Source organism: Cyanistes caeruleus, chromosome 12 (genome assembly GCF_971803275.1).
Source record: "Cyanistes caeruleus chromosome 12, bCyaCae1.hap1.1, whole genome shotgun sequence".
Classification (NCBI taxonomy): domain Eukaryota; kingdom Metazoa; phylum Chordata; class Aves; order Passeriformes; family Paridae; genus Cyanistes; species Cyanistes caeruleus.
In genome coordinates this window covers 9,901,293-9,916,565 of record NC_141712.1, presented here as the reverse complement: position 1 = coordinate 9,916,565, position 15,273 = coordinate 9,901,293, and the positions used below count along the sequence as shown (strand labels likewise).

At 42.4% G+C, this 15,273-nt stretch overlaps 1 protein-coding gene across 2 annotated transcripts in view; it reads right to left on the bottom strand.

Moving 5' to 3' along the window:
* The window catches only part of NKD1 (NKD inhibitor of Wnt signaling pathway 1), a 263,749-nt gene that overhangs the window by 22,997 nt on the left and 225,479 nt on the right, over window positions 1-15,273 (bottom strand). For both annotated transcript variants that reach the window (XM_086847543.1, XM_086847544.1), the window contains one exon: window positions 14,057-14,114. In XM_086847543.1, coding sequence (XP_086703669.1) covers window positions 14,057-14,114 — 58 coding nt within the window. The remainder of the gene's footprint in view (window positions 1-14,056; window positions 14,115-15,273) is intronic.

Below are 15,273 nucleotides of genomic sequence, written 5' to 3'. Positions count from 1 at the left end.
ACAGCCATTCCAAAAGGCAGGTGATTGTTGCATCACCTTAATTCAAAAGGCAGAACTATGGGAGAAGCTGTGCAATTCCACAGTGGTGAATTATGAGTGGACAATACCAGTGATGTCTTAAGTCTATCTTAACATCAGGGTCATTACTGAGAGAAACCAAAGGTAAAATTGGAGCATTGACAAAAATGCCACCTATGAAAGTCAGAACCTGCCATATATGAAACCAAACCTTTGAACTGAAATATTATTGCCTTTCTGTCATTTCGGATAGGCTGGATTCCACAGCAATTCTTCAAAACTACTACCAGAAGCAAAGGGATAGAATTATCTGTATGTGGGGAAAAGGACAACAAATCACACACTAGAACCTGAGACATACGGAGGAGTAGGATAAAAGCAAAATTTAAAAATTACCTATTAAAACAAGGAGTGGAAGTCATAAGCACTTCTATAACAGGTAAATTGAACTTTGGCAGCAGTATTTGACTGGTAGAATTGAGCATCAAAGAGCTGGCCAAGCTTGGTAGTAAAATTCCTGTGGACATCAACAGGGTCAGGGTTTCCCTTTCAATTTACAGATCTAGCAGATGCAGCAGGACTTAGAGACTATGACAACCAAAGGGATAGAAAGATAATTAATTTAATTGTTTTACCTGAGGTCTCTGATGTCTAAGTTATCTGGTGCTGCCAACATTTTTCTCATTGCAAATCAGGTTTCACAAACATAACTGACATTCCTCACTGACTGTGCAACAACCAGAGCAGTTACAACCATGTTTGAAAGTCTAAATTGAGGAGAAGTCCTTTAATTAACAATTACATTCACATTCAGATTTCACTTTTAAGTTCTCCTGGAGGCCATGGATTAAGAAACATCACCCCCATTAAGCACACCTTATTTTATTCCACTGATTTGATTGAAATATATCCCTGATGGAGATAACTTTGCTCGAGCAAAGGCCCTCTTCTCCAGTGGCAAATGAACATAGGGAGAATGGGATCAAGGAGGAACATTCCTGTTCCACAGCCACCAGAATAAGCACATAGAAAAACAGGCTCGTCCTGGGTCAGTGCCAGAAACATGTATTTAGCTTTCCCTGACTGAAAGCTGAAGCTGATGAATTAGACACACCCTTCAAAACAACAAAGATCAAGCTGCCTTCTCTGAAACTTACTGTAAGGAAATTAATTGTCCATTTGACGTCCAGTGGGACAAGCCAAAACCAATTTAGAGGAAGCTGTACTAGAAGTGCCTCCTACCAATCTGGGATGGGTATTTCAACCTGAAAATATGGAGACAACCCATGTTCTTCTATTTCATGGTTTCTTGCTGACAGTCTCAAGACAAATGAAAGGCTCAATCACTCACCATAGGGGAAAAAAAGAATCACAATGTCACAAGACTTAGAGGAGCACCTGACCAGGAGGAGACAGAGCAGAGGAGTAGTGACTCAGATCTTGAGACAGCTTGGAAAAAAAGAAAACCAAACCAAATCCCAACAAAAACAGACAACCAAAATATGTTTTAAATATTCAGGCATGGTTCTCAGTGACAAGATACTACTGGGACAGTGAGGAATGGCTAAACTGAAATTCACTCAAAAATTCAGAGAACAGTTTCTCTCCTGAATGAAAATTGGCCAAACAAGTCTGTGCAACACCACCTCCCTTAAAGGTTCAATTCCTTTTTCCAATCCCAATAATTTGACATTTCTAAGTAGAAGTATTTCCAAACTCTGATGCAGATTCACAGGTTTCTGTCTAGGTCTGGCTTTTCTGGTTTGGTGGTTTTGGGGGGATCTTTTTTGTCTATTATGTTGGGGAGAGGGGGGTGGATTTTTCTACTATTTCCTTACAAAAAAGTTTTGTACTAAAGATGCAGATATGTTGTCTCTGATAGCCAGGGTGTAACTCAAACATGCATAAACACTAGACCTAGATTTCTCACACTCTCTCTGGAGCGAGTTTGCTAAAGGGAGGGAGTTTGCTGAATTTTGCCAGATTATGATTCCCTTTTCCAATTAGTTCCCCAACTGGCTGTATTTCATCAACAGAAACTGCCAGATTAAGTGCCTTACTTGACCATCTTCACCCAAAACACTTTGATGTTCAGTTCTCAAGCTTCTACCTTTTGGATGAAGATCAGACAGCACTAAACAGAATTACTAATTAATTAAGCAAAGTTAAATTTTAAACACTGTTTGTTGTGCTAGCCAAAAGCCTGAACAGAACAGTCTTTTTTTTTTTTTTTCCTTCCTCATTGGAGATCAAAGAAGATAATTTCTCATTCCCCACCCCTAGCTTAAAGAGAAAAAAAAAAAAAAAAAAAGAAGAGGGAGAAGGGAACATGAGAACAGAGAAGAATCTACATAAGCTTTGTCAGAATAGTTCAGGATGATACCTGTAGAAGAAAGATTTTTGTTTGATCAGTGGACGTATCAGAACCCACATGAACAGAATGCAAACTATTGTATCATTTAACATGGGCAATGCTCCTTGAGTGAAAACTGTCAGTGTCATATGGACCACTCACCACTTTCTTACAGCACTGTACGTCCCTGGGGCTCTGAATGGGCCTATGAAGTGTTGAATTCTGTTACTGAACAGGCACAGATGGGGACATCAACTGATCACTTGTGACTTAAAACAAAACAAAAAAGACCTCTCTTCTCTAAAGCTCTTCCTACACTGATTTTGGTTACAACTTTGCTTTTTAAAAATCCATTCTCAGTGTAAATTGCAGGCATGCATGTTCACAAAGGATTTTCCATCTTAAATTTCCTTTGCCTTTGTCTCTTTGGACTTTTTTCCCCCTGAGATTCACAAGGGAAGAAAAAGAAGAAAAAGACTCAGCCCCTGCATAACCCTTTATTCAAATGAAGACTGAGTAGATAATGTTATTAATAATGTAGGCTTTGATATTAACTCTCTCCCATCTAATCTAGATGTTCAATAAGAAAAACATGTTTCTACCACCTTTGCTCTGATAACAGGGCCTCTAAAGATATCTAAACTGTAATTTTCAATTCACCAGAATTGCTTCCCGTGAGGATGAATGTCACTCTGACCCTCACAGAACTAACCTTTAATAGAGAGCAATGTTGTCGACCTATGCTGTAACATTATTTTGTCTGTGATGAACTGTCACAGATCTGATTAATAGTTAATATTCAGTAGCAGTTCAGTTCCCATCCTCACAGCCATACATGTTACTCTGAGGAGGGAAGGAGTATTACGAGTCCAGCATATACATATGTCTCTTTCCCTTTTCATATTTATGCATGGGTGAGGAATGGTACTGAGATGATACATCACATACTGCTAAACATGCAGAGAAATAAACTTCATCAAGGCTTGACCCAACCACCTGAAGTCTGAAGACTACACAGGATCTCCTCAGAGAAACAATTCCCACAGAGTAAAGCAGGTATCTGTTTGCTGTAATTAGCCCAAGGACCTCAGCCAGAGATGAAACCCAAATACCACTCAAACACAGAAAAGCAGATGGTTTGGAGCATGATTTGGAGCACCCTTTCAGGAGAAGCCAGCCCTTCCTGCTGCTCCAGAGAGCCCATGTCTTTGCAACTGAAGGTTCAGCTTCCCGCTTTGAGCTACCCCTTTGGTCAAAGATCCTGTAATATTCTCCTAGACACTGCCACTGTGAATTTACCTTCAGATGGAGCATTTTGGAATCTGGGCAGCAGTAAGAATGTGCTAGAGGGGCTGGGCAGCTGTCCCTGCAGGGCACAGGTGGCCTGGGGCAGGGCAGGGCAGCTCCCAGGGGTCCTGCAGGAGCACAGGGAGCGGATTAATCCCAACCCCACTTTGCCAGCAATCTCCTGCCACACCAGGATGGCTCCACTCTCTTTAAAGGCTCCTTGAAATAGCAAAACAAGGGTCTGCAGGCCCACACTTCAGCTTTATGCCTCCACATCCTTAGGCTGGACTATAACTCCCTCCTAAAAATATCTTTCATGCACAGAGTCCAGGGCTGCCTTGGCTTCCCTCGGCTGCTCCCATGCCAGCACCGAGCCCTGAGTGCAGCCCTGGCTGCCAGGCACAGAAATGCTCTCCACTCCTCCAGAGCCTGCTGAAAATTCCTTGGGTAGCGGCTCTTTTACTCCTGGATATTTTGGTTTACAACTACTATTCCTTTCCTCTCTTTCTGTTACCTTTACAGTTTTAAATCCTTTTTGGTACGAAGTTGAGAACTCCGGATGACGTATTTTATTGGTGAAAGGACCTGGATTGCTGGATCAGATTTACAAAGCAAGAAAAAGCTGATTCCTGGTAGTTTTTTTGGGGGATTTTTTTGGTAGACTGGGGGTTGGGACTTTCCATCTAACAAGAGCAGCTGGACTCCAAGCTCTTTCAAGAGCAGAAATGTTGCTTCAGGTTCATTTCCACAACCCCACAGTGCTGCATTTATTATTTGCTTTTACTCACAAACTAGTTGTGGTTACAAAAAAAAAAAAAAAAAAAAAAAAAAAAAAAGCTTGTCTTCCAAACAAATGACATTTTATCTCTTTCTCCACAGGAGAATAAGGTTGACTGCTACTTGTGCTTTGAGGCTTTGAGGTTTGGATATGATTGAGATGAAACATCTGTTAAGAAAAAAGGTGTGGGGGGACTTTTTTTCTGCTAAAAATACCATGCCTTTTTTTTTTTCCACCAAACTTGAAACATGTGATGAAATTCAACTTTTAAAATATAACCCTGGAGCTACTTGAAACTATAAAAGTCTCCTCAGTATCTGAGGCAAGTCAGAATTTCCACTGTTCAAGCTGGGCTTTTATGAAGAGCAGACTTTAGAAAAACCTGTAATCTGTCTAGGTAACAAAGGGCACTTGTTCTGCCTGGTGAGGTAAAACTTTGGGTTTCTGTAGCTACTGCAGCAGAAGTGGAGTTGAAACACACAAAAGCACCCTGACTGATACACACTTTGAATTTGGAACAGCAACCGGCAAAGCAACATGCTTGTCATGGAAATTGCCTGCACAGCCCTGCATCTACACACGCCAGGGTTTGCAAGGTTCAGAGTGGTGTTGTGGCTAAACCCACCCAGAACAAGGCTCAGGCTTCTATCTAACTCTGCACCTATCAGGCAGGCCAGCTGTGTAACACAGATCCTAAACTCAGCCCCAGAAATACCAACTATTCAATCCTGTCACGATGTGTGTCCACACATGAGACACTCCGAGATATGAAATCCCTACGGGCAGGAGAGAAGGGCTTTAACAGAATCATGCTCGTGGCATCTAAGCAAAAACCTTTGCAGAAAGCCACCAAAACCCAGCACTCAAGCTCAGCTGCCTGGCTCTGTCACAGGTCAGTGAAACACAAGGAAACTTGCAACATCAGGAATATTTGGGAGTTGCAGCAGGACATATGGCCTATTAAATGCAGTATTCAAGGTTTCTAAAAATGAGAGTGGTGTCTCATGTAAAGGCAAGGGATGTGAAACATACATGTTGTCTTCTGAAATATCAAAGGCCAAAATTTCTCTCAATTATGAAGGAAAAAAACTGGAATAATTCTAGGAATATCAGCATGAGAATGTTATCTAGTCCAAAATCTTTGACTGGAAATATGCACTAGCTTCACATGGATTAAAAAAATAGAAAAAAATAAAATAAAATAAAAGAGACAGTCACAAGAGAATCAGAGAAGAATGGCATTTTGAACCACTTTTCAAAAACATGTTTAATAAAACCTCCATGCACTGTGGTCAAAGCTACAAGAAAAATAACTGGTAATAATCGTTGCTGGGAAATTAAAAGTAGAAAAGGACCTTTGTTCAAGTAGAATAAATGAAACCACTGGTATTCATCATGTTTCCAGAGAGATTGTTTTCAAACTCCTGACTTGTTCCCATATTTCATTCTTTGTTCTTGGTGGTGGATGTCCTGGGGCAAAGTTGAAGCACATTATTACACTGCTGCCCACGTACAGTACAGCAGCTTTATCTCTGACCACAGACAGGGGATCCCCTCTCACAGGTACAGCCGGGTCTGTCACTCTGCCAAGGCCCAGCTGAGCAGTGCCCAGGGTGGGCAGGGGTGCCCAGGGGTGCCCAGGGGGGCCAGGCTGTGCCAGCTGTGCCCAGGGGTGCCCAGGGGGGCCAGGCTGTGCCAGCTGTGCCAGGCTGTGCCCGGGGGGCCAGGCTGTGCCCGGGGGGCCAGGCTGTGCCAGCTGTGCCCAGGCTGTGCCAGCTGTGCCCAGGCTGTGCCAGCTGTGCCCAGGGGTGCCCAGGGGGGCCAGGCTGTGCCAGCTGTGCCAGGCTGTGCCCAGGGGGCCAGGCTGTGCCAGCTGTGCCCAGGGGTGCCCAGGGGGGCCAGGCTGTGCCAGCTGTGCCCAGGCTGTGCCAGCTGTGCCAGGCTGTGCCCAGGGGGGGCAGGCTGTGCCAGCTGTGCCCAGGCTGTGCCAGCTGTGCCCAGGGGTGCCCAGGGGAGCCAGGCTGTGCCAGCTGTGCCAGCTGTGCCCAGGGGTGCCCAGGGGAGCCAGGCTGTGCCAGCTCTGCCAGCTGTGCCCAGGCTGTGCCAGCTGTGCCCAGGGTGGGCAGCTGGAGCAGAGCTGTGCACAGCCTGCCTCGCTCAGCACGGCTGTGACCCAGCCCAGCCCTGAGAGCAGTGAGCCCACTCCGTGAGCCCACCTCACCGAGCCAGCCCTTTCAAGCTGCATGGACAAAGCACAAGCCTCAAATCCCTGGCACCCATTTCTCAATCCTGCTACGGGGGACCTTTCCTCAAGCCTCACTCACTGATGTGAGCGACGCGCTGGGTGCCGACTGTCTGCTGCCCAACACCCGCCTTGATGCCCCGCTCCCCTCTGGGGTGCCAAAGGCACATCCAAGAGCCCTCCTGTCTTTGATGAGACCTCCCAGAGCTACACCCTTTTGGTCATCAATTCTTCTGCTTCCCACATGCACCCTGATGGTCTGGCTCTCACATGATACGAGAAAAGCAGCTTGGAGATCTGTAGACATAGATTGTCCAACAGGTGGCTTTTTGTCTCCTAGAAAACTAGCTCATGTCTACCCCAGAGCTGAGAATATAAGAATATTCTTATTGTTAATTGATTATTTTTAAATGAGCACTCAGGAAGAGCATTAGCTTTTCTGTAGCATAAGGAAAAGTTGCCAGTCTTAGGTAGATGGAAAGAACATGGAAAATCAATATTATTATAAATACCATGCATATAATATAATTTTAAATCTTTCCATATTTAAGATATTCATTAAGGATCAACTCTTTGCTTTTTTTGAGGCACTTGTTCACCTCCCTGTTAACATTTCACTTCCTTCAGCTATCATAAAGAATACAGACCACTTGTAAGTTTGGAAGGTTTTCTTGTGTACTGTACTTTGTCACTGTCTATCATATTCTAATGGACAGACATGATTGCAGAAAATCCCAAGCTTCATTCTCAGCCTTGCTATGCAGTTCCTAAATCAAATGTGCAACATGTCCAATGTAACAACTTTCCAGCTGTGTAGAATGATCTCAACACAGAGATCAATGTGAAACTACTACTTCCAGCAGGTATGATCTTCCCAGTCTAATGCAGAGGATTATAGCCCAGAACACTCTCAAATATAGACAAAACACATCATCTATCACAGCCTGTGAGGCAGCACCAGTAGGAGCTAAAGAGAGCGACACGTTCTGTGCAGGGAACACGCAGGACACGGCAGGGAGAGCGCTTGCTCTGCACACAGCAGCAGCTCAGTGTGAGGAGCAGAGCTCACCTTCTGAGGTGTCCTAACAGCCCACTTTTCACTGCCTTTCTGTGCTCTGCTTGCCAACATGGGTGGGAGCTGTTAGACACACTGTAAAGGTTCATTTGGAAACACCTGGAGACCACTAACTCATTACACACAGGCCATGGGCAACCGTTGGATGGCAACAGTCTTTCATCACTACTGACCTGGCTGCACTTGAAACAGCAGCTCCAGAAGTAAAAGCTTCTGATCCAAATACCAACCCCCCTCAACTGGAACAGCTAATGTTAAGAAACACTTGTACAATTTTATATTTTTTTTAAAATTTTTTTTTAAAGGGCCTCATGCCGTAAGATTTTCCTCCCACTCATGGCAAGCAGCCTACCTGCTTCTTATAATTTCCTGGATCTGTGCACAACCACAGGAAAACTTCTGCTAATCCTACCAGTCTCATGTTCTTTGGTGACTTTTATTCTAACTGCCAAACTAAGCAGTTTTCTCTTGGCACTCTCCCCTGCTCCTTCCTCCCCACACCCCCAGGTCCTTCTCTGCTCCCTCCTGCCCACAGTAACCAGCTTATCAGCTGCCAGCCTCGGCTGCTTGTCACACACAGTGCCTGCTGCCACTGGGGCACCCTGTGGCCAAAGACATTTTTCAGAGCTGTTCCATGTCATATAGAGGAGTAGGAAAGGATACAGCAGACACCTCTTGGGAGATGAAAAAAATACAGCCAGTGAGCAAGTGATCAGCAGTCTGAGGTGTTCACATAGTGTATACCCAAGCATAGCAAATCTATGGTAAGTGCACAGGATTAGCAACAAGTCATTAAAATGCAGTTCCCACATGACATCCCAGAAGGCTGACCACAAGAGCACTTTTAGAATTATTAACACTTTATTTGCAGTGTCAGGGATAAATAGGTATTCTGTTTAAGAACCTGAGAGAGAAGGTACCATCATTTTCTGCAAAGCATCATGCCTGCATCAATAGTACCATACAGGTAGTAACAGTGGTGCCAACACAGAGAAAATTTGCCTGTGTGCAAGATGCAATCTATGCATTTTCTATAAATACACTGGAATTTCACATATATAAAACACAAAAAAATTTAAGCTTTAGAAAATGAATATTATAACTGAAAGCTTTTACTAGGGAGAGGAATGCACTTTGAAATAAGTGCCTTTTATTACCTATTCACAGCTCAGCTTAGAACAATACATTAATTTATTAGAATTAAGAGATTAATGAAGTATAGTAAAAAGTGTCTCCCAGGCAAATAGAAGGTTAGCTAAAACTAGCTAAAATGCTTGTTCCAGTTTTCTTTTGCTGACAAGTTTATAAACAATTTGGGCCAAAGTATCATACCTTATCACCCCTCCTCTAAGCTGACAACCCAACAAATATTCCTCCAATTACTAATTTTAGAGAAAACTCCATGAACTAAAGCCTTCTCTGAATTTTTCCTGAATGGAGAGAGGGAGGAAATCTCACACAGGAGCAGCCCCACTGCAGGGTGCATTGGGGAAGGATGGTCCCCCATGCCTCCCCTGCTGCTGCAGCCCCAGCAAAGGGAAGCATCCCCCTGGAAGCCAACGTGCTCCCGTCACTGGGATGTCTGGCATCAGTGTGGAAGGGGAAGCACGTGCAGCTGGGGGGTCCAGGCAGAGCTGGGCCTAAGATCAGCAGCCTTAAACCACCAGTTCATTCTTTGTTATTGGTTCCTTGTTTGCTTATGGGTTCTTATTAAAGTCAAAAATAACAACACAGCTTTTCATGCTGGAGCACTGCTAACCACACCTCAGCTCCTACTTGACCACTGATTCCCTGGATGCTGGGGAGGAAGATGTGAAGGACAGACTGCACACACTAGTAAAAAGTTGAAAGACACACTACAATGTTAAGAATATAATGAATTACTTTTCTGCTTTGCTGAATACAGAATGCTTTAATTGCAGGTTTAAAAATTCCATACCGGCTTGTAAATATGTGAAAAGTGCAACAAGCTCTTTTACAGATCTGCTATATTTTTTTTCAGCAACAACACGTGCTTTGAACTCTGCTGGAGAGCTTTCTAATATTAATGGGCAAGAAAAAGACCTGAATAATTTGTCCTTTCTGGTACCAGAACAGGGAACATCTTACATCTAGGGATTTAGATACATCTGTCTTGGGAAACATTAAAAATTTGGTTTCTTGATTCAGGACAAGCTCTGTCACTACGTTCATCAGGGCTTTGGATATCATGTTCAGATAAGGCACCAGGAAGGTTTGGATCTTCTCCAGTCTTCCGTTGAGAGAATAAGAATCAAGACATCACCCTCAGCTGACAAATGTAACGGGGTACAGATTGCTATCAGTGTAAGAGGCAGCTCCTCTGACAGCTAGAGGACTAGACTGATCTCAAGACATGTAAGATTTCTGATTAATAGAAATACTTAGGTTGGTTGCACTTTTCAAGAGAATAGTGACATGAGAAATCACATTGCTGCATAAATATTTGGGACAATAGGTTAGGTATCAAGGTCAAGACTTCACTGTGAACTCCGAAAGGCAGCTGTATCCCACAGAGCTCCAAAGAGCCTGGACTGGGACAAGGAGGAAATCACCCCTTTATACAATCAGTCTTCATCAGAGGACTGCATCAGGAGTTCCTTCCTCAGCTGAACTTTCTGGAAAGTTTTTAAATGTTCAAGCTATCGCTTGATGGAGAAACCCCAGGTCCTTTCAGAAAGACATGGAGTGATCAAAATAAGAAATCTCTCCTGGTCTACACATTTTAGCTGCAAAAATTTCTAAAAGAGTCCAGGGAAAGGAGGCGAAAAAAGCTCTGAAAAACAAGAGCATGACTCTTGAACAATTCATTAGAAGCTTACTTATGCCTAGAAGAGTTTAGGAAGAATTGGGATGTCATTATTGAGCACACAAATAGCAGATGTCTTTCTGAACCACCCGCTTGTCTCCATGGCAGAAGAGTGACTTGCTGTTTGATCCCACACTCAATTCCTGCCTGCCATTTTAGCATCTCTGCCGACACAAAATGGAAAATATCTCCTAATGACTGTGCTGGTTTTTGTGACTTCTTCCACAGCCACCCCCAGTCATTCAGTTCTGGTAACCCATTACTCTAGCCAGGGACAAGGAAGAGAAAATGGGAGCTCTTTAACCCTTTGTGTGAAGGGTGATGCAGCACATCCTTCCTGTGCAGAAACTGGGGGACAAGGAAATCCCAGTGTGAGACATTCCTACACAGCAACAGCAGATTGCTCAAGTACTCCAAATTTGGCAAGTGGAAAGCTCTGAAACACACTGGGAAATTTCCTGGAATGCAAGATGCAAACAAATCCACTACAGAACCTATATCCAGAATGGCCAATTGTTGTGTTACTAATGAAAGAGGAAGAAGGAAAACAGAGTAAGAGCAATATGAGACTGAGGTTTCCAGTGGTGTCTCTTATCTCAGGAATCAGTCTCTCAACTGACCACATAAGAGAAAATCCAAAAATTTCAATTTAGCGACTTGCCCAGCAGCAAAATCAAAGGCAGGTGGTGGATATACTAGACAATGCTGGTCAAACCATTTCTTTCTACATAGCACTCAATAAACAGAGTTGCTGCTATTGAGTTCTAACCTCTTGTCATGCAGCAACATTGAGTCAACAATCCGCTCTCATGGCTTAATGCTTTTGATGTTTACTTTGTTCTTTGTATAGTTCAAAAGAAAGCACTAATGCAGCAGTCCTCTTACCAAATACAATCTTAATCCCAGAATCCCGAGCCTTTTGCTGTTGGCCAGTTAAGTCTGTTAAGACGAAAGGATTTGATCAAGCTTTACATAACAACACAGAAGTTAAATCCAGCAAAGAGAGTTCTTTTTATCTGTACTGCTCAGACAGCTAAGAGGGGGAAAAAAAAGAGAGGGAAGGGAAAAAAAAAGGTAATGAACTTGGCTATGTAAAACAAAATAAGGAATTCAATTATTTCTCTTATTGCCACTTTGTCTTTTCAGTGAGAGTCTTCTAAGGAACTCAGATTGATTCTCCAATAAAGTTCCTCAGAGAGAAGGCTCTAAAATTTCCCTAAACCAGAACTGTGGCAATTGTTGAACTTTTTTCTTGCAAATCTGAGAAATGTGTCTTTTTCATCCCTACCATGTATTCACCAAGACAGAATACAGTTCACTGATGCATGGTATTTGGTAGAGCATGGTATTTGCCATTTGTCCTCTCTGAGCTTAGTCTGACCAACCATTTTCTGGGTTACAGATCCCTGTCTCTGAAGCTGCTGGTGATTTTGATGTTATCTTATGACACATGAATCACAGCACATGTGTTATACCAGTACACACGTGAAGATCATAAGGCAGCAAAATAGAGGCAGAACAACCAATTTAGATGGAAAGTTCCATCTATGTTCTAGGACATTAATTACATTTTCCCACAGAAACGTTTCTATGCAGAGAAGAGGATGACAGTTGCCATCTTGCACCTAAGAATTCAGGCTGTGCCCTATCAAAGATCTCAAATCATGTTTCAGCTGCACTTTATCCAATATCACAATTTTGTGCTAGTACTAGCACAATCATTGAAGTATGATGCAAGTAAAAAGTTACACAAAAAGGATGCTTTAACACAATGATTGTTGTATTGTCTGATAATTATAAGATTTTCAGTATCTGAATGAAATAGGAAGTGGTTAACTCTGTCCCAGCATGGAAAACACAGCCTGGAGATCTGAGAGCAGAAGGGATGAGGAGCAAGCTTTGACAATCTGCATGCATCTGCCTGAGCATGGGGAGGGAACAGTCACCTTCCTCCCAGCTGGAAAGATGCCACAGAACAGCTCTTCCCTGGTGACAGCACACAAAGGATGGACCACTGCTGGTACCTAAATCTGCTCTTCACTACTCAGCTACTTCATAACAAACGAGACTCATCAGAATCAATAATGTGAAATTGCTGAAAGACTGAAATTACAGTTACCTAAAAGGCTTTATGCTCTAATAAAAAAAATCTTGCTGCTGACTAGTTTGAAAATATTATATATTGAATATTGTGTTTGCTAAGCAAGATAATGCTACACAACAAAGAAAGAAATAATTAGAGGCAAGGAAAGATGGAATGAGACAAAGAAAATGAAATTATTCACCTTGCTGACACTTAATATCCTGTCTGAAGCAGTTTCTCCTATAATTCTAAAATTAAAATCTTACCCTATGTCCTACTAAGGGGATAGAAAAACTGTGGTGAAGTTACAAAACCACTCAACAAACACTGACTCCATCATGGCAAGTATTTGTGATAAACAGTAGCCTAAGCACCAGCCAAAATTGAGTTCCTATGTTATGGCACATACAAGACATGAAGTCTTTGTAAACTACAGAGACGAGAGAAACTTGGAATCCAAGAATCACATATATTAACACGTTGCACAGGTAAGTAACTGGAAGGCACACATTCTTGAGAATCTTTCACATTCTGTTTATACAAAAGCTTCTAATACCAGAGACAAATGATTGGATTATGAAAGTACAGAAATTTCCAGATTAAGCCTGACATGATTCACTGCTCTGAATAAACTGGGCATATTGTTTCCACTAGTGTATAATATAAATCCAGCACACAGCCCATGCAACCCCTTGTTATACTAGAGTTTCTGAAGTCTCACTGCCTTGAAAGAAATGAGAAACAAATTCATCTCCTCCATTCATGAACCCAAACTTGTCCCTGAAGCTCAAGGTACCTCAGATGTGTTCTTTGGCAGAATACAGCAGATAATGGTGCCCATACTCACAGGTACCAAAGGTCCTTCCCACCACAATGATTCCATCTCAACTGCCTGATCGCAGAGGAGGAGATGAGATGGAAAGAGAAACTGTCTGAGGCAATAAGGATCCCGTTCATATTCAAGAAAAACGTGTTGAGTAAGGGTCTCTAGCCCTTATTAGAGATTAACATGGGAGTTTCTAAGGCTGCTTTGTGTAACCCAGAATGGATTGCAGTGTCCCACACAACTCAGTGCTAACAGTTCCACCCATTTGCCAGCTCTGCCAGGGGCAGTGACATTCACCACTCCTACCAATGTCAGGAGAAGCACCTGGAGAAAATGGTGAGACCCTGAATTAAAACACTTGGTCCCTGTGATTCAGCTGGGTGACTCCAATACAAGTAGTAGCAGATACAGAAATAAAACCCTATTTCCATCTTAGTTTTTTCAGGCAAATGACACATCAGTAGACCAAGAACTGCACTCTAAATATATGCATTATCACACTAATTTATTCACTAACTTACTCCAATACCCCTTTATATTAACCAAAAAACTTTGTTCTTTAAATACCTTCTAGATGAAAGTGTTCATCACCAATAGTGTCTCTGTAGCCTTCCCCAGATAAATCCTGTTTAAAACAAAACAAAACAAATTAACTACAAATACACTACATATAAAGTGTTGAGGTGTTAATAATATGTATTTATTATTGCCAGAATTAATTTATAACATGAATGAGAACACAGAAACTGTTTTCCAGGAAAGGAGTCAATCACTGTCTTAGTGGTAGTCAATGCATTTGATGCTGTTTTATAATGCTCTGGATATATTCTGGACAAAAATTTAGTGAAGACGAATTGACTATGTAGGGGAAAGAAAAAAAAAACACATTTAAATAATCTTATAAAGTAATATTTTGCATTTCAATGTTCTTTCAATCAAGCAAGATTAAAAAACTCCAAATGGAAATGATAAAGGAAAAATAAGCCTTCGCTACCCACAAAGGAATGTTATCACTTGGTTCCACCAACAAACAGAAAACTTCCATATGCCAGAGGTCACCCAAGAAAAGCAGATACCAGATTCTGACAAGCTGCCTGGGCCTTCAGTTCAGAAATTAATGAAATTCTGTCAGCCCCATAATGTCTAGAACAATACAGATGCAGGTGCCATAGGTAATGCAGATGAATTTATCTGAGATGCAAAAACCATTTCACCAGTAGTGCTGAAGCAGTTATAAAGGGCATCATGGGATTTGGAGCTAATCCCAGTTACAAAGACTCTGGAGAGCATTCTTACTCTCTTATGAACAAACCCTTCCAGCTCCATCACCCCACCTCAGCCAGGCCAAAAGCAATGGAGCTATCCTCATGTCCTGACTGCTCTCAGCCAAGCTTGGGCAGCACTTACACTGGAGTCCAGCTCCCTGGATGCTCCCCAAACATTCTCTGCCTCTGATAAAGTTATGGTGACAAAGAAGGATATGGGCCTAAAAAACTGGTGTGCTGCACTCACAGCCATTCCAGCTGCATCTGCACAAACAGACCTGCAGCACAGAGCCAGAATTCACAGCTTCAACCTGTGGGCTGGAAGCTGACCTTGGAGAGCTTTTAGTATAAGATAAGGATAAGGGAGTAACCTGTGAAAATTCATGTCTGGTTGTACTCATTAGCTTTATTGTTAAGGAATTTGATCATGATAAAGGCAGTTCACATCTTTTTCTTTAAAAAGCTGGCAGAGGTTCTTCAAATTCCACATGTCCAAATGTTATTCTTTGAGATTAGTTA